General features: G+C 43.8%; 1 protein-coding gene across 2 annotated transcripts in view; it reads right to left on the bottom strand.

The window, feature by feature from the left end:
• Positions 1-864: 864 nt before the first annotated feature.
• Positions 865-18,007, bottom strand: part of CREB5 (cAMP responsive element binding protein 5) — a 377,706-nt gene continuing 360,563 nt past the window's right edge. The window contains exons 8-11 of one of the 2 annotated variants that reach the window (XM_053663648.1): positions 14,082-14,405; positions 11,174-11,404; positions 3,165-3,273; positions 865-2,260 (exon numbers count right to left, since the gene is read on the bottom strand). In XM_053663648.1, coding sequence (XP_053519623.1) covers positions 2,097-2,260; positions 3,165-3,273; positions 11,174-11,404; positions 14,082-14,405 — 828 coding nt within the window. In that variant the 3' untranslated portion in view covers positions 865-2,096. The remainder of the gene's footprint in view (positions 2,261-3,164; positions 3,274-11,173; positions 11,405-14,081; positions 14,406-18,007) is intronic. The other variant, XM_037126614.2, reaches the window with a different exon arrangement.

Here is an 18,007-nt window from a genome sequence, read left to right as displayed (position 1 = left end):
CTCATTTTTTAGCTAAATCTTACATGTTTCTTAGGAAGCCGGTTAGGTTAAACCACTCAGCTGCTACTGCCGGGATGCAAAACAAAGAACAAAACAAAACAAGACAATTTCGAATTCAGTATTTAAAATACTTAAAAATGATATGTTTGTCTAAAATATAATAGAAAAATCCTTTTTGTTTGCATTTTTTCTTTTTTCTCTTTTCTTTTTTTTTGTTTTGATTTTTAGACCATATATCCAAGTCATGAATTTCAGTGGGTACTCAAAACTTTCTTTTGAAAGCACTGCATACATGAAAAGATTGTTGATAAATATTGATTTAAAAAGTAAGTTAGTAGATAAAACTGAAACTAGTTATAAAAATCATGCTTCACGACTCTCATATTCTCTTTTTTTCTCCAAAATAGATTCTTACACTATAGTGAGAGAAAAAAAACCAACACAAAACCACATCCTTCCCTTTTCTGAACTCTTATAAAAGCTACACCTTTTGTAAAATACTATTCCTTTAAATCCCCTGAACACACACACACACACACACACACACACACACACACACTCATGTTAGGAGGTCAAGCATTCAAATGGAGATGAAACACCAGCACCTGTCTAGACTGCTAAAGAGAAACATTAGCCTGGTTATTTGTGAGATGTGATATTAAAACATTAGCACAGTAGAATGGCTTGTTTCAAGGAGGCACGACTGTGGTTTGGAACTATCTGCTTTTTATAATGGGCAAGTCCACAAAAGTTGTTGAAAATGTAAATCAGGATCGTTCAGGAGAGCGGAGCAGCCATATCCATGGGGTCCTTTCTTTAACTGCTACTGGAGGGTGAAAGCACACACCCCCCCCCCCGCCCCCGGAACGTTAGGCTTTCTTTCTCTTTGTTCCTCCAGAAGTTCATCTACTTTCCACCCACCAGAACAGCAAAGCTGTTTCCATAGGCTTAAGGAAAAAAAAAATGACAATAAATCATGGGCTATTAGCAGTTGATGATTGAACAATGTAATTGGTGTGGTGAATAGAGCCCTTCTGAATTATGATGTAGTACATGAATTTCGACATTATGGACAGGCCATATCAAACCAATTGTAATTTGAGCGTGTGATGCTTTCGCCTTGCATCCTAATTTGCACAATCACAATGGAGGCTTACACAGCCCCTTCCCTGGTATCTCCTCAGCTGGCATTCAACAGTGCTTCACCTATGGTTAAGCCACCTTTTCTTTGCTCTGATTATTAAAAACATGAAGTCAGGCACATTGAACGTCTCCTGGTTACTATTTCATAAAATGCACGGTTGAATGAACTCCAGCTGTGCATCAAGGGCAAGGAAGCAATGGCCAGGCCCACATTTCTGAGGTTTGCTTTTATTTTTTCTTTAAATATTATTTTCTTCTTTATATGCAATGCTAAAGGGGGAATATAAAAAAGAAGGTGGTAAAAATGAAGTGTAAACAGGGAGCCCGAGAAAAAGTGGGAACACGGAGAGGGGGATTGGGCATTTGAGGAAGTGGACCACGAGGAGTATGACTCTCGGAGATGCCTGGTGTGATTTTATTTGGACAAAAGTGGACCTTAGCATTTTTTATAGTAAGAGAAACAGAGTTGTGGAAAGGCTCTGTGTTTATCTGGGATTCTGGTGACGTCACAGCACAGACTCAACATGCATTATGATGTCATCATACTTCTCACCCAGTTACCTTGCTTCTCCTGACAACTAACTACGCCTTGTTTGGCTGAAAGCTGCAGTTTAACAAGACTCAATGTCTCAGGCAAAGGGTCAGACTGATAAACATGAAACCATGACTATTTACAGAAAGTGTTCAGTTTACAAACAAGTAACTGGTACCAGAGAACTGGAGAAAAGCACCGAAGCATTTCCCAAGCCAATAGATATTAATTGCATAACTCCCTTTTTCTTATATAACTAAGTATAAAAGACAACATTTCCATAATAACTATAAAAATGAACGCCAGTCTTTGAAGAACTGAGAAGTCTTCCAGGTCTGAGTTAATTCTAAAAATGCCCTTAAAAGAAAGGACGCATGGTATGCGGCAGCTCTTCTTGGAGGCGAGGGGTGACCCCTGATTTTTAGAGAATCGGATTCAGGTCTGTTCTGTGAGTGGTGAGCTGGCTGAGGGTGGAGCTTCCTACCACCTCGCTGACGGCCGAGGACGTAGTGATGGTGTTATGCTGGATGACCTGCTGCTGCGAGCAAGCGGGGACAGGGCTTGCAGGAGGGCTACTCTCTGGACCTAGGAAAAAACACACACACACGCACACCAATATAGCTCTTCCTTGGGTGGAAGTGCAGACTGCTCAGAAAAATACTGTTAGACATTTACTGGAAATGGGAGAGTTTTCTCACATTTTCTCCTGGGGGTTAATTTGAAACCTTTATACTGTAGTCACAAAGCTATGCCTTCCCACTTTATAGCTACAAGCAAAGCCATGCTTTCTACATCCCCCAAAATGATTTGATGTGTTGGAGTCCTGGGATGTCAACTTCCCCATCGTGTACTTTCAAATAGCCATCCATAGATCAAATGTGCAGAAATACTCACATGTGCTGGGAGAATCTGGGTTGCTCAATCTAAAAAATTATTTGAAAATAAATTGAGTCATGAGTCCCCACTCCTCCCACCAACTTTTACTCAACTAACATTTAACCAACCTGTCGACATTGCAGGTGCAGCAATTGGGATCTAAAAAGAGGGACCCACTTTGTGCATTTATAAACGGAGACGAGGTCTCAAGTTTTTCAGCCCAGTGAATAACGTGCAGCACAGCCAAGCGATTACTTGTGATTCACCCAATGCCTGTTTCCCAGCCCACGGATTTCTCTGGAAGACTGCTAGCTAGCCCACTGCTTACTAGGCTCCAGCAGGCCATTTTTCTTCGGGCTGCAAAATTGGGATTTGGTAGGATTTTACAATGTGAAATGCCAGAGAAGAATTTAGCCAGAAATTACCAGGAGGCAGTGGGCGTGGTGAAGGATAGGGGCCAGAAAAGCAGCTTTCCCCCCGGTGGGGGAGTTCTGTATGCTGTCTGCCCGGGTGCACAATCTACCCTTTACTTGTGCTCTTTCAATAAAATCCAATACAAAATCAGAGGCAAAAAATTGAACACTAAAAAAAGCAAAAAAAGTCAACAACTTACTTAGATATCCTTGCGACTCTTTCTGCATGGCTGTTATTGGGCAGTCTTTATGCGTTAACAACAACTGTTTCAGCTGTGCCACCTCATTTTTCAACATGGACACTTCATTCTGGAAAGACACGTGTATAAGCCACATTGAGAAGACTGGTGAATCCAAACCCAAGGCCTGGTGCACTTTTGACAATGAAATCGGCAAACGTTTCCGTTAAGTCTGAATGACGTGAAGGATATTATGTAATAGGATTCACCTGAAAATGTGTGGCTTGCCTTCAGTTTGGCCCCTCACACTTACCAGGGGCTTTCTGAATAGACTAGGTTATAACTCAAGAGCTGGATCCTATTAAAAGTGCAGAGCCTGGCATTCGGACAGGAGACTCTGGGGCCAGGCTCCTGGGGTGGGGATCTCCACTCACTGAGTGTCTCTCGGCAGGTAATATGACCCAGCTGAGCTGCAGCACCATTGTTTACAAGATGGGGATGAAAACAGCCCAAGGTGCTTCGAGCTGGGAGGGTCCAATGAGGTAATATATGTAAAACACTCAGAACAATGCCTAGCACATACTAAGCACTCAATAGAAGTTAGTTATGGCAATCATCATCTCGACACTGATAAGCTTAGGTCAATATTCAATATAAGACGAATGTGAGTCAATGAAAAGAATTGTGGGGCTTCACGCTAAAATGCCCTCACAATAAATTGACTAATCTACCGCCCTATTTCCCAAAAGCTCTCTATGGGCTGTAGCTCAAGTGTGTCCCCCTGTGTGGCGCCCACTTAGCAGAAGGCATGGAAGCAATACGGCATAACTACTGGCCCTCTGCTGGGGAGATGAGGCATGGGCAATGAAGTCTGGGGCCGTGACAGAATGAATTTCATGGATTCATGAACTAGGTTGGTTATTTTCAGTCTAGAGACATTTCCTCCCTGAGCAGCACGGCAATCCCTGTTGTGGATTATGTGTGTGTGCATTTTTCATATTCCCTTGAATAAGTGCCTCAACTCTCCACTTAATGTAGTAATTCACAAAGACAAGTTCATGGCTTTGTAGAATAATGTACTTGGCACCGTTGTCTACAAATATAAACTTAGAATAGATGGTTGGTTCCAAGGTGCTTCCACTTGATAAAAGTAAACCATAAACATAGCCCTATCTCAAATAAGCCATTTTAGAGTTGTGATACATAACACCCCCTCTCTGGCCTGTGCCCACGTGTGACTGCCTGCCAGGCATTACATTTGTAGGTGACCTTAAAGAAACATGCACACAGAAAAGGGTGTTTGAACATGGCTGTCGTTAAGTTGTATCTACACTTTCCATATGAACTTGGCTTTTCAGGCATGTATTTATCACCTAGAAAAGTAAGTTTGGGATTCTAGAAGTTAATTAAAATTTTTTTTGAAATTTTTTAAACAATAGCTCCCATTTCCACATTCTTTTGCAAAGTACATTACAAGCAATCAAATGTTGAGCAACATAAATAGCAAAGTAAGAAAAATCGCATCCCCAGAGCTTTTCTCTTTCTCTTCCAAACTTTACAAAATAAAAATGCTATCAAAGCCAAAAGTGACCCTTGTAAATTCTGAGGTCAGTGGGACAACTTTATTTACAGAATAATTTATTTTAGCCTTAAACATGAATTCCTTCCTCTCTGATTTTCCCAGCTCCTCCTCTGCTTAAAACAGCATGTGTTAAGTTACTTTTTGACCATTACACAGAAGGCAACTCTGGGTTAAAAGTAAGACAAAGAAACAAAAACAAAACTAAAAAGGAGAAAAAGAAAGCTAGACGTGGGACTATAGAGGTTGGCTGCAAAGTAAATGTCACGTTGTTTGCATCTGGTTGACAGAAGCGACACCTTTCTGAAGCCCCAACTGCTGGACACCTGCCCCTAAGAGGAAACTCCGACCTGCAGATAATGCAGATAACAGTGCTTAGAAAAAGGAGTCCATTCCATGGTTAGTGAGTCCAGCCACGGTTTTTCTCTGTGACCTAGGAAACAACAAATAAGGGTGTATTTCAAACAAAACAACAGGATTCTCTTGCTTTCTTATGCTTCAGGAAGAAAATAAAAACCCCACTTCGTGGCCATCTTGCAAAGGTTGGTTTTGGTCTCCATTTCTTCCCCCACGATGTTCTGGGCAGCCACCTTTACTAGGCAGTGTTCGACTTTCAGGCACAAAGTGTTCTCTGCCCCTTCCTTAAGAAAACACTTTGAATTCCGTTCTTTGGATTTCTGCATTTGCAGGGAGCTAACTGCCCTCAATACTTGGCACACCCCAAACCATTTTACAATAAACCTTTTGCTTCACGGGAGGCCACAGTAAATCAGGACCAATCGTCACTCTGAATGGCATATATGGTGTCCTGGTGCATAACCAAAGTCCATACAGAACAGATGACTTGAGTGGCATTTCTGTCTATGGAGAGCAAAGCACTTCATCAATAAATCGATACGTTGTAAGTATAGGAACTGAGGCCCTAAGAGTTGTGAGGGTCTGTAAAAACGTGGGAGCCTGAAAAGTACCGTGAGAACTGGCCATCATTTAAAGATATGTGTGCTTATGAACATATTTCTTAATGTAGTGTGTTAGTAATTATGTTATTTAGCTATGCTATGGTTGGAAAATGAATGCCAACTACTATTATCAGTGGAGAAAAACACCCAGCCTCTTGTTTAGCTCGTAGACACATAACTATGATGCTGGTAAGGGCTAAATAGAAGTCTAATGGCCGTGAAAACAACACACTCGTTGGGCAAAGTTTCCAGCAGAAAAGGAACTCTGAACTGAGAGTTGAGAATAATGGGGTTTGGTTTCTCAAGCCGCCTCGCCAACCAAGTGTAAAACAAGATGGTTGGACTAGTTCTCTCACCTGCTCCAGCAAGATAGTTTTTTGTTCTATGAGTGCTTCCATGTCGCTTTCTATTGACAATGTTAATTACCTAATAATCTAACGAAGGACTTGATCTTGATTTCTTTTCATTAGTTAAGTACCTTTGGTATTCTCAAATATGCTTATATTTTAAGTCTCATGTTTTCTAAGGGAGCCAGTTCTAGCACTTCCTGTGCTTCCAAATCATATCAGGGCAGATTCCAAAGCAACATTTATAGTTTCATTTCAAGCAAAATTTGGTGTCCATGTGTGCACCCATATTGTTGAGAGTGTGTAGGGCCCTCATCAGACCCCATGATGGAGCCTCTGGGCTAAGAAATGTGGAGATCGCCTGCCCTGGAGAACGCAGAGGCAGCCGTGTGTGCACACATGCATCGTCGCCCTGGAGATTCCGCACTGACGGACTGACCGACGTAGGAAGTGCATGAATGCCAGACTGTATTTTAAATAAAAATCCTTTTCAAGGTAACATAAGTAGAATCACCTTGAATTCATTTTGGAAGAGAACAACCAGATAGCAAATGCTGCAAAATGCATGAAAGACATCAAATGTGGCCTGCGGCTCGGCGAGTGAAATAAAAACCAGGACTTCTGGAGGCATTTTCTTACTCTGAATTACCTTGCTTTATAAATTGAGGCAAATCACCAATATTTTTACTTCCCTGTGTGGGTTATAATAGCTTGAGCTCTTCATATAAAGGTACTTTGACAAAACAAAATAGTAATAATCAGTGTTGATTCTCTTGCTGAAAGCAGCCCTTCGATTTTCTAAGCTGGATTGGGTTTGCTACTAACAAAAACAGCTAGCCATTTAAATGGAGGCTGTAAGAGGGTAGATGAGATGCGGTTGGATTAGTCTGTTCTTAAACCCCTACGGTTGCCTTGGGTTGAAGTAGCGCCCCATGTAGAGACACTGGATACTACAATAACATACTTTAAACAAGCACTCTGAGACGTCCCTCAAAGCTGCACTTGCAGTTTTGGGTTTGGGGATGTCATTTTGTTAATATGATAAACCCAGAATGCTTTTGTGATGCAAACAATAGTCTGTGCCAAAAAGGGGGGGCTGTGATGTATCCCCTCCCCTACTTCTTTTTGTAGATCAGCAAGAGGCCAGGTTTGGTTCATTCCAAAACAAAGGACTTTGAATTTGTCAAGCAACAGTTCCCATCTGGACTATTCTCTTGCCAATTCCCAAACCTGGGCTCATGTGTCTAAAATTTCAGCAGCGACTTAAGCCATGTGTCTTTGTACTGAAAAAGAAAAGCAATTATTTCTGTGGGTGACCAGATGATTTCCATATCATCTATCGAACACAAACAATCCAGTCACTGAGCCCCACATCGGCAGTTGATGAATTTAGAGCTGACCTGAGCTACTTTGTCAGAGAAAAGAATGTGGATTTCTTTAGTTGAAGACTTTCTAGAATAAAAGGTCACAGAGCAAGAGGGTTAGGTCAAGAGAAGACTTGCTTGGGTCCTAATCCTGCTACGTGCTGGTTGTGTGACTTTTGAGAAGACTCCTCAGGTCCCCCGAACCTTAATTTCTCCTTCTATAAAATGTCAGATTGGGTGGTTTCTACTCTGTCCCCCAATTCCTATACCTACCCTGGCCTCGTGGGTGGAGATGTGTTATGAGACAAGGAAATGAAGTCTGGAAGTTTGGCTTTGTTTTCTTAGGTCTGATTTTTCCAATCTGAAACTCTGCAACCTAACCAAAAGGTTCTAAGCTGGAAAACAACTCAAAAGTGGCAGCTGGCCATCCAGACCTTGGATATTCCATTTGGCTGGAGTTTGTTTGCTTAGCACCTTCCATTTCTGTTTACTCTAAATTTGGCTCAGCGGGCCAACGTCGAGAGAGACACCTTTTTCTTTGGACAAAAGTCCAGTGAGAGGGAAAGGGTCACTCAGAGGTGGCGGAATCCTGACCCAGTCCAGCATCACGGGGTGGGATGCAGAGCGCTCACCATCACAGAAAACACATGGCGGTGGGGTTTCTGTCCCTCTGAAGCAAAGCACAGGTTGGAAAACACCAACGATTTAGTCTTTTTGGAGATGGTCCCTTCTTCGGGCCCTGCTTTAGCAGCTAGAAATTTCAGTGCCTGTCGAATGGCTCTAATGCGACTCTTTTTCCCCCACCCCCAGGGACTAGAATTCCAGTATTTCTTTTTGCTAGTCATTCTGACCCCAAAGAAATGTAAACATTCACAGATCAGACCCTGATCGGGGTGGTGCAGTTGGTTGGGCTTCGTCCTGCAAAGCCGCCAGTTCAGTTCCCAGTCAGGGCTCATGCCTGGGTTGTAGGTTCAGTGCCCAGTTTGGTCAGGGAGCATATGAGAAGCAACAACAAAAAATTCATAGATTGGGGTTTCTTATCTGTTGTGTAAAATAAATAATATGCCATATTTTGGTGGCTATAAGAAGCACTGCCCCCCCGCCCCCACCAAATTTGGGAGGAAAATGTAGTGGCGACCCTGCTCCTGCCTCCTGTGATCCTGCTCCACTGCCGGCCCCCCCTCCCCACAGCAAGCCAGGTGAGCTACATTTGGACTACAAGATGCACCCCTTTTCCTTCCCAAATGGGGGGTGCATCTTATAGTCCAAAAAAATACAGTGCCCACATATTGCTAAGCCATGGACACATCTGACCTCAAGGTCAACCAGCATCTTTACTTTCCTGGCTCAGTGCTGTGACCCCTCCATGTTTTCATGCTCTAGGGCCACGGGCAATACGCCGGAGTCGTTCTGCAAGGACTCGTTTTAGCTGAAACTGATTTAAATAGTTGTTGGCACCGGATGCCTGCCAGCTGGCTCCTGCATCTAAGGAAGTAGTTTTCAACCAGGGATGATTTTGCCCCCACAGAGGACGTTTGGCAATATCTAGAGACTTTTTGGTTCCCGAAAATGGGGGGTGGAGTAGAGGGTGCCACTGCTATCCTATGGGTACAGATCAAGGCTACTACTAAATACGCGCAAAGAACAGGATACAACAAAGAAGTATGGAGCCCAAAAGTCAACAGTCTAAGACTGAGAAAACCAGGATGTTTTCACGCTCCTCTTGCAGACCTCAGAACGGGCAGTGAATCTGAGGGATTCCCAGCTGTCCCTCAGTGCAGAACCACTGGTCTAGCATTTGCCAGGTCTGCATGCACCAGAACTTTTATTTACTTAACGTGTTTGTTCAAATTAACTCATTTGGTAATGATTTAGCCTCATCCTGACCAATGGGATTTGTGAAATTGAAGGTTTGAAGTTCTAATGGTATGTTTCAGCATGCATAAAAATAAAAGCGAGTACTATGAATATTAAAAGGAGTCATCCACATTCTGCCTAAAAGCTCCTCAAGCGCGATGGTGCCTGCCAGATTCTAGAATTGCAGACTTTCACACTGCAGTGAATTTCGAGGTGTTTAAGCCCAGCCATCCCACTGCGGCTTGACTCCCTTCAAACACATTCTTGCCAAGTGGTCAGGCAGCCAGTTCTTGGGACACTCCAGAGAGGGGAACTCATTCACTTATTCAACAGACACTGAGTGCATCAAATCACCATACTGACTAGACACTACATGAGAAGTCGGGGGTAGGTGGTGGGAAGAGAAGGTAATGAGACACAGCCCGCACCCTCAAGTAGCACATACGTTAGTGGGAGGAATTATTATCTTAGTTCCCTCATACCTACTATACGTTTCTCAGTTTCTTTCTTATGTTTATTTATAATAGACTAATAGAATAATAAATAAATAAATAAAATAAATAATAAATAGACTAAAAGAATAATAAATTGAGGGGGAGGAGTGAACATCCATAAACTATGATGTTCAGACCATGAATCACCCAAACTTTCTTTGTGTGTTTTCAATTTGTACACTGGATACCCCAAGGTCATTTCCATGAATGCAATTGAACATGCAAAGGCTTTGGGGGTTTCGCACTCTCACTGGTCCTTTCTAGGAATGACAGAGAATCAGATGAAGGTGACCTGTGAACAACTGAGAAATGGCCAGTCCCTGTTTGGGGCAGTCTTTCTCCCCTTCGGTCCTCGTTAGCCATTCTCTCTGCTCCTGGGAGCACTGGGCCGTAACGCATGGCTCTGTGCCTGGACTGCTTGCTGCGTATTGACTCAGTGCTTTCTTTCCCTGCTGGTGGACAGTGCACTCCTTCTCGTGCTAGAGCAAATGCCCTGAACTGCATCACTTCCCCAGCATGAAGTCTGCCGCAGAAGCCCCGGGTCCTGGAGTTTTCTCCCTTTCTCTTAAAACATTCCTCAAAGTGGCCTTTTATAAAATGTCCCCAACGGAGCCGCCCATGTTAAAGCACAAGCCATGAAAGATTCAAATTTTAAGTTTGAAAATGAGATAGAAGCATGCCTTTTCCTAGCAGGGATGTCCAACCTTTTGGCGTGTCTGGGTCACACTGGAAGAAGAAGAGTTGTCCTAGGCCACACATGAAATACACAAACACTAATGAAAACTGATGAGCAAAAAAAAAAAAAGGTTTTAAGTGAATTTACAATTTTACATTGGGCTGCATTCACAGCTATCCTGGGCTGCCTGTGGCCCACGGGCCATGGGTTGAATACCCCTGCGTATAGAGCAAAGCAATAAACATGAGCCTTCCTTTCCTTCACTAAACAAAAATATACATACTCTCGTGTAGGCCGAAGCAACCACCTCACACAATGAATTTAAAGAGCTGCCTTTTGGTTGAAAACTTCTTATGCGCCAGACACTGGGCAAACTATTCTGAATCATTAGTTCCTTTGTCCTCCCAACAATTCTATGGGGTTATTACTCCAGCTTTATAGATGAGGAAACTGAGAGCCAGAGAAGGGACACACTGCAAGTAATTGCTGACCAGAGAGTGGCCCTCAGAAGCCGGCACGCCCAGCTCTGTAACTTATTCGGGCAGGTTCTCCCTCCTCAGCTTTGTAGGCAGATGGATTTAAAACTGAGTGGCTTATTTTGTTTTATAGGGTGTCCCAGAGTGCGTAGTGCTGGGGGAGCGAGCTTGGCTAAGGTGCAGTGTTGCTCCTTAGGTCAACAAGCGCCTGCAGGGACAGGAAATGCCAGCTGTGCGCAGGGCCTCTGAGTGCGGAGGAGAGAGACAGGGGCCTGCACCTGAAGCTGCATGTTTGTCTGGGTGAGTTCTTCAGCTTTCTTTTCCAGTGACATCACCCAGACCTTCCTCTTCTGTCTGCAGCGGGTGGCGGCTGCCCGGTTCCGTTCCAGAAATTTCCGCCTCCTCTCATCTGGGTCCTCATCCACCACCCTTCGCCGGCGCCCCGCAGTGGGTTGGGGCGGCTGTATTGTCTGGGTGGGCTGCATCTGTTGCGTCGCTGGTGAAACCTGCTGGCAACGAGAAGGAGGATGACAGGGTGGGGAAGGAGTGTTGGATAAGCGAAGAAACCCAAGTTGTTATTGAAATGCAATGCCCAGCAGAGCCGATTGCTTTAGTGAGCATCTCAAACCTGTTCTCTAAAAATGAGCTAACAATGACATCACATGAGCTCATGGGGAAAAAAAGAAGCATCCTCTGGACTACCTTCCATGATATTTTGGCAAGATAAAGGAACACTTGTGAAAAGAGAGTCAAATCGATTTTTCCCTATGGGCACTGGCTGAATCCTAGCAGAGAAAACATTTTTTTCCTCCTTTAGATGTTAAATAAGTTCCATTTAAGGTTCATATTATTAAAGTTTAAAGCGCCCGTGTATGGCTGCAAGTGGGCACCGAGGGGTCAGGGGCATTGTCACCGTGTTGATGAGTCTGCTGTCATCTGGGCAGGTTGTGAGTGCCTGCCATTCCAGTAGTGCTAAAACTAGAACACACCACTGGGCTATCATCACCAACGTGACCCCCATTAAAGAAAGAACCCGGCGAAGCCCTGAACGCAGCTGAGATCCTGTTTTCCAGGAGGGAGTTAGAGGAGGCCTTTCTAGGTGACTGGGGAGCAGGGTCTATAAAAGGAGGCATTCGGCACCGCATGCAGCACGGAGTCACACTCCTTGTGGGGTGACGGGAGGGCTGCTGCACTTTCTCGTTGACTTACAGTGTAAGGAGATCTTAGGAGGGGCAGACCACATTATTTTACAAAGTTTTACTAGCTTATGGATTCCTGGGAGGATCTGCCTGGGGCCCGGCAACATCTAAGGTCTGAGAAACCCTACACATATAGCTTCATCTCCCTCCTTACCACAGACCCGCTGCACCTCATGGTGTTTCTCAAGTTAATACAGTTTAAGAATGGCATTTTCAATGTGATCTTGTTCAAATTTTAAGAAGACCAACCTGGGATTTTTTTTTTACTGTAGGATAAAAAGCAACTGTTTATGCAGCTAATTATAATAGCAATGAACTAATTGCATATACAAGTGGCTGCTTACTTGAAATAGGGAGCAATTGGCTAACTGATAATTAGTTAATGAATGGTTTTTATATTCAAAGAACTGTTACACATGTCTGTGAATTAACTTGTATAGCAAGGCAACCAAAACTTGATGTTATCCTTCTCCTTAAAAAATGAGTACACCCATAAATCTACTTGCCTATCTTTGACCTTGTAGTTTTTTTTCTCCCTTCTAAATATAAGTCTCACCATGGCATTTGAATAAAAGGGTATTTTGAATAGTATTTTATTGCTACACTCCTGCTAAACTTCTATTGCATTCCCTGGGTTTAGAATTAATCACAGCCATCATGTAATGAAAACCGTGCTGACATTCGCTTACTAAATGCTCCTAAGACTCGATGACCTTAGTCTATTATTAACCCAGTTTGCAGATGGAAAGACTGAGGTTTAGGGAGCTTCATCTGACTCCACAGGAGGAAGCAAGAATGGAAATGAATGTTTCCTCACTCCAAGGCCTGCACTGTTATTTACTACACAGAACACCTCTAAGCACTTCAGCAGAAGTAAGCTTATGGAGCAAATAAGCTTATCTGCTGAAGAGCTTCTCTACTCGGAGCTGCTTGTGGATGGCCCACTTTGTGGATGGCGGTCCAGGTCCGGTGTGTGTTAGGGAAGGGGGCTCACAAGGTCAAGAAGCTGCCTGGTGTGAGGTCTGGAGGCAGACCATGAATAAGTGTCATTTGGCGGTCCCAAGCCTCGGACACCATTCTGACCCAGCTGGCAGCGTGGAATGGGTGGAGGGGGACTACCAAAGGTCACCCTGCTTGGAGATCCAAAGTGTCTAGGGCTGGCCCTGCTCCTAAACATGCCCTTCATCCGCTTCCTAAAACTCACTCCGGTGCGCGGCCCGCCTCTCTTCTTGGGCAGGGTGACATAGCGTCTGCCTGGCCCCTGACCCTCTTTCTGTTGAGTCTAAATGCTGGCTTTCTTTCTAGCCATTCCTGGTGACTCCCCACCTCTGGGATTTGGCCTTTCTCTTGAACTGATGATCTACAGAGCTTGGCTCTCTGTCTGCTCCTCCAACGCGTTTCACATTGGGTGGGATGAGTCACCTCTCCTCACCATTTACACAGCACCTTATGCCCTGACATCCATTACCGAGCCTCTTTGTCTGCCGGGAATTGTTACTCTTTAGACTTTAAACATTCAATGGTACTGAGAATACTGCCCTTCGTATGTGACTTTCATTTTGCAGGAGACAAAACTGAGTCTCTACGAGGTTATGAAGCACCGTGGCTAGAATCACAGTTTGTATTAACCTATTTTTCTCATTCTTTATTCCCACTTTTCTCCACATGCTACTCCTCCCATCAATGACACTTGTTTAGGGTTAAATGTATAACACACTGCAAAAATAGATTTTGGAAGTCTTGAAGTTTACATTTGTCTCTAAAGCCCAGACCTGAAATTTACAGCATTACTTGTAGAAACTATGATCAGGTAGGATCTTATGGGTAACTATTAATTCCTAGGAAATGAACAGAGCTCCCCAGAGTATCAGACAGAACACCTGGGCCGGTCAGACAAGAATGCTGCCAATGGCTACCCGCCCCCCCACCCCCACATAGAGCTTGCACTGTTAACAAGAAGGGGAACGAGGTCACGAGAAGGGTCTACCTGTGTTTGGTTGCCAGAGTGCAGGGGCGGGTGTGGCGAGGTCTGGTGGTGTGCTGGGTGTGCATGAAGGTGGGAATGGGAGTGATGGTGCGGGTGGTTCTGCTGGTGATGGGGCTGAGGATGGGGGTGGTGTGCCGGGTGCTGGTGCTGGTGCGGGTAGGGGTGGTGGGTTGGCAGCGTCTGGTGCTGATGCGGGTGTGCGTGCATGTGGTGGTGTGGCGTCTGGTCCTGCCGGGAGCCCATCATGTCCATCATGTGTCCCATGGTGTTCATGTTCCCATTTGACATGGCAGCAGGGTGGTGAGTCAACGCAGCCTTCAGCCTCTGAAATGACAAAACAAGGGGGACAGCTGAGGTCAGTCATGTACACAGCAGGGACTTCGAATCAAAGCGACGTATAGTTCCAATTCTGTAATAGTTTACGGTGCTTGTGTTCATGTCGTTTTACTGGTAGCGGTGTGTCTTTTATATTAATTTCATATTCTCATAAATACTGTGGTAGGTAGGAGGATCAATGCCAGCCACAAATGTTCATTAATTTAACAGTCACCGCAAATGAGCAGGAACCCTATCAAGATTTAGATCTTCTATGAAAACCTATCTTCTATTGTCCGATTGTTTATCATATCCTATTGACAGCCAAATAGAAGTAAAAACCAAATAAAACCATTCAATACGATAATGCCACTGAGCAAAGGGCCCATCGGATCTGGCTCTGTGTTTTGTAAAAATTACAAGAACGAAAGGTTTTTGCCTTTAAAAAGATTTCTCTGACACAAAGAGCACATAACTACACATTCCGAAATATAGGAACTGCTAATGGCATTCAAGGGCTTCGAAGCAGATTGTAATCCACAAGTTTTGGGGCAACATGTAGGTCTTTTCCGTTTGCTACCATGATGTAACTCATAGTCCCTCCTGATGATCTAATCGTTCTCACACGATCACTTTCTTCTCACTTTGGGAAGCGAACCAGGAAAGGAGAGCAACACAGCTCCTCCGACAGCCACTTCTCACGCAAAAGCGTCATCTATGAGCGAGCAAACAGACAGGCACACAAGTATGGAGGGGTCTGCAAAACTATCCTGAAAAGAGCCAAAAAGTACATATTTCCTTCGCCGTACACTCTTGGGTCTCCTGCAGACGGTATGGACGCAAATGATCATGCTGGGTTCCAATACAACTTTACTTAGGAACAGGAAATTTGAATTTCAAGGAATTTTCACAGGACCTGAAATGCTATTCTACTCTCGATTTTTAAAACTCATTTTCAAATGTAAAAACCATTGTTAGCTCCTGGGCTGTGCAAATGTGCTCAGGGGCCCTGACCCATCCTCTCCTGGCCCTGACTTTAAAAACTCAGTTGGGAATCAGCCTCATCACAGTTTCTTCGTTCTTGTACACAGACATTTATCACCATATCCCGAAGGGCCCCGTGGCCTAAGTGCTGTACAACGCAGTTCCTCCTCGGACGTGTGTCTTCTGCTGAGATGAGAGTCTAGTTGGCAAGCTCACATTGGCTTCATGAAGTATTTACTAGGGAGCTAAAGTTCTCTCCTGATTTGTGTTCTTATCTGATTGTGTAATCGCTGTGAAAAGGAAGAGTGTGTATTTAAATGACAAAAGCTACAATCAAGCTCCAGCCCTGCACAAAATTAATGACTCTCAACTGGTCAGAGTAAACTATTGACAAACACCAACTCTAGTCATCAAAATCTTTAGTTAAACAAAAAGAGCCTCCAATGGTAAAAAAAAATTAAAAGGTGGCACAGGTGAGGTTTGGCAGGCGTATCTGTTAGTAACAGGTAATTACTGAGAGCACTTGTGACATCCTAACTCAGGAACCAGTGAGTCCACTGGACTCCTTCTCATGAGTAACGGCCACTGCCCCTGCATCATGATGGTCCTGAAGGAGTTGTTTCCGGAACTGCTGGGAAAGATCGGATGCTAGATATTGTGTTTACTGCAAATGAACTGAGTGAACCAACACTCCTCACCTCCAATTTTTAGAAATGATTTCATTGTTTTTATAAAAATGCTCATTATAAAACATTTAAGCAATGCTTAAAAGTACAGTGAAGTCAGTAAGAAGTGAACCAAACACCCTGTTTGGATTTGGTGGGAGAACAGCATTCCTGAGAACTCTCTGTGCACCCACGTAGAGATGGAAGAGGGGAAGAATCATTTCATCGCAGTGGAATCACAGCAGCACATGATTTTAAAAGCTTTGGTTGAATATAACGTAAGCAAAAGGAGTGAAAATCAGATGAACTGCTGGATTTCAGATTTATATACATTTCTTTTTCACCCCAAGAAAAGTTTCTAAATGATAGCTCTGAACTTAACAGTGAATAAAATGACAAAAAAGAGATTCTAATGAAATTATGTTTTTTAATTGAAATAATAATATTAATGGATTTTCTAAACTATTCCTTGTAATTTTATTATTAGAAAAATATACGGCTCCTAAAAATATCAACTATTACAAAAATAGGTAAAGAAGTCACCAGCTCACCATTCTCTAAGCCTCAGTCCCACTACTCACATGTAACCACTGTGTGTCTCAGACATTTCCTTAGCATTTATGAGAATGTACTTGTGCAAGCCCCTCCTATGACAGGTAGTTTTGTATCTTGTGTTTCTTCATCTTAACACTATACCTTTGACACCTATCTAGAGCAGTGAAGACTAAAGTAACGGCTGGCATTAAATGAGCACTCACTACGTGCCACTCCTCATTCCGTCTCTTACCAGTATGAACTCACCTAATCCTCAGAGCAATCCTGCAAGGCTAAAAGAGAGGCTCGCCCCTGTGCCAAGTTCACACCACTAGCAAGGAGAGAAGGTGCTGGAAGGCATGCCACATATACTTTGCCAAGGACAGGAATAAACTGTGTTGTGCCACCTCCCCATCATTAAAAAAAGAGGCAGAAATAAGAGGAAGGGCTAGAAAGGTTGGCAAGACGAAACGCCTCTGGTGCACAGTCTAGCAGCAGGCTGTACGTGTGCTACTCCGCACACAACCGGGGCAGCCAGATACAGTCCTGCTGAAACTTGGCAGAGGGAAGGGTGGATGGTAAGAATTCTCAGGAAGCTCACTCAAATGCAACAAAGAATAATATAGGGCTTAGCATGATCATCTCCCTTCTTATATTTGTGAAGAATTAGTGAATATATTTATGTTACCCCTCCAAACACAGATCTGATAAGGTTCTTTCTCCCTGTCCCCACTTTCTAACCCTTGGACAAATGACCCTTCTACACCTTTCTAATGCTAATGGATGAAGGTCAAAGCCCATTATATGGCCTCTGCATAGGCCCTGCAGTGCGTGGCTCTGCCTTCCCATCATCTCTTGCTCTTCCCATGCAGTCCTCACAGGCCTTCGCATTTGATAGTCTTCTTACTCGGAATGCTCTTTCTGTTTCCCCAGACATTCTAGGGCCCTCAGCCTCAGACTCCTCCTCAGTAAAATTCTCCCTGGTCTCCTGGTGTAAATCAGTCCCTCTTGTTACATGGTCCCAGTAGAGCCATATTCCTCCTTTTAAAATTCAAGTCATGGTTACCATTTTTAGAGTGATTCTTCAATGAATATCCATCAACTATCTAAGACTGTAAGCTTCGTGAGGGCAGGAACCAGAGTGGAGTTTGCTCAGCGTTAAATTCCCAGCTTTAGCACAGAGCCTGAATGCATTAGACTCTGAATTCATATTTTTGGCATGAATGAATGAATGAATGAAATTTTCTGAGGCTCAGGATGAGCATGCGCATTTTCATCTTTAATCACTGCAGGTGGTATTCCTACGGGAGGATGATTTTATTAGTTAACTAAGGTAAGCACAGTCAACTGCAGAAGTCACATGGGCAGCTGGGCTGTAAAAGTACACTGTCAGAGAGCTTTCCACTCTCCACCCTGCCTGCCCTCAAA

Source organism: Artibeus jamaicensis, unplaced genomic scaffold (assembly GCF_021234435.1).
Source record: "Artibeus jamaicensis isolate MK-2021 breed Jamaican fruit bat unplaced genomic scaffold, CSHL_Jam_final contig_3230, whole genome shotgun sequence".
Lineage (NCBI taxonomy): Eukaryota > Metazoa > Chordata > Mammalia > Chiroptera > Phyllostomidae > Artibeus > Artibeus jamaicensis.
This window is presented reverse-complemented; position numbering and strand designations above follow the sequence as displayed.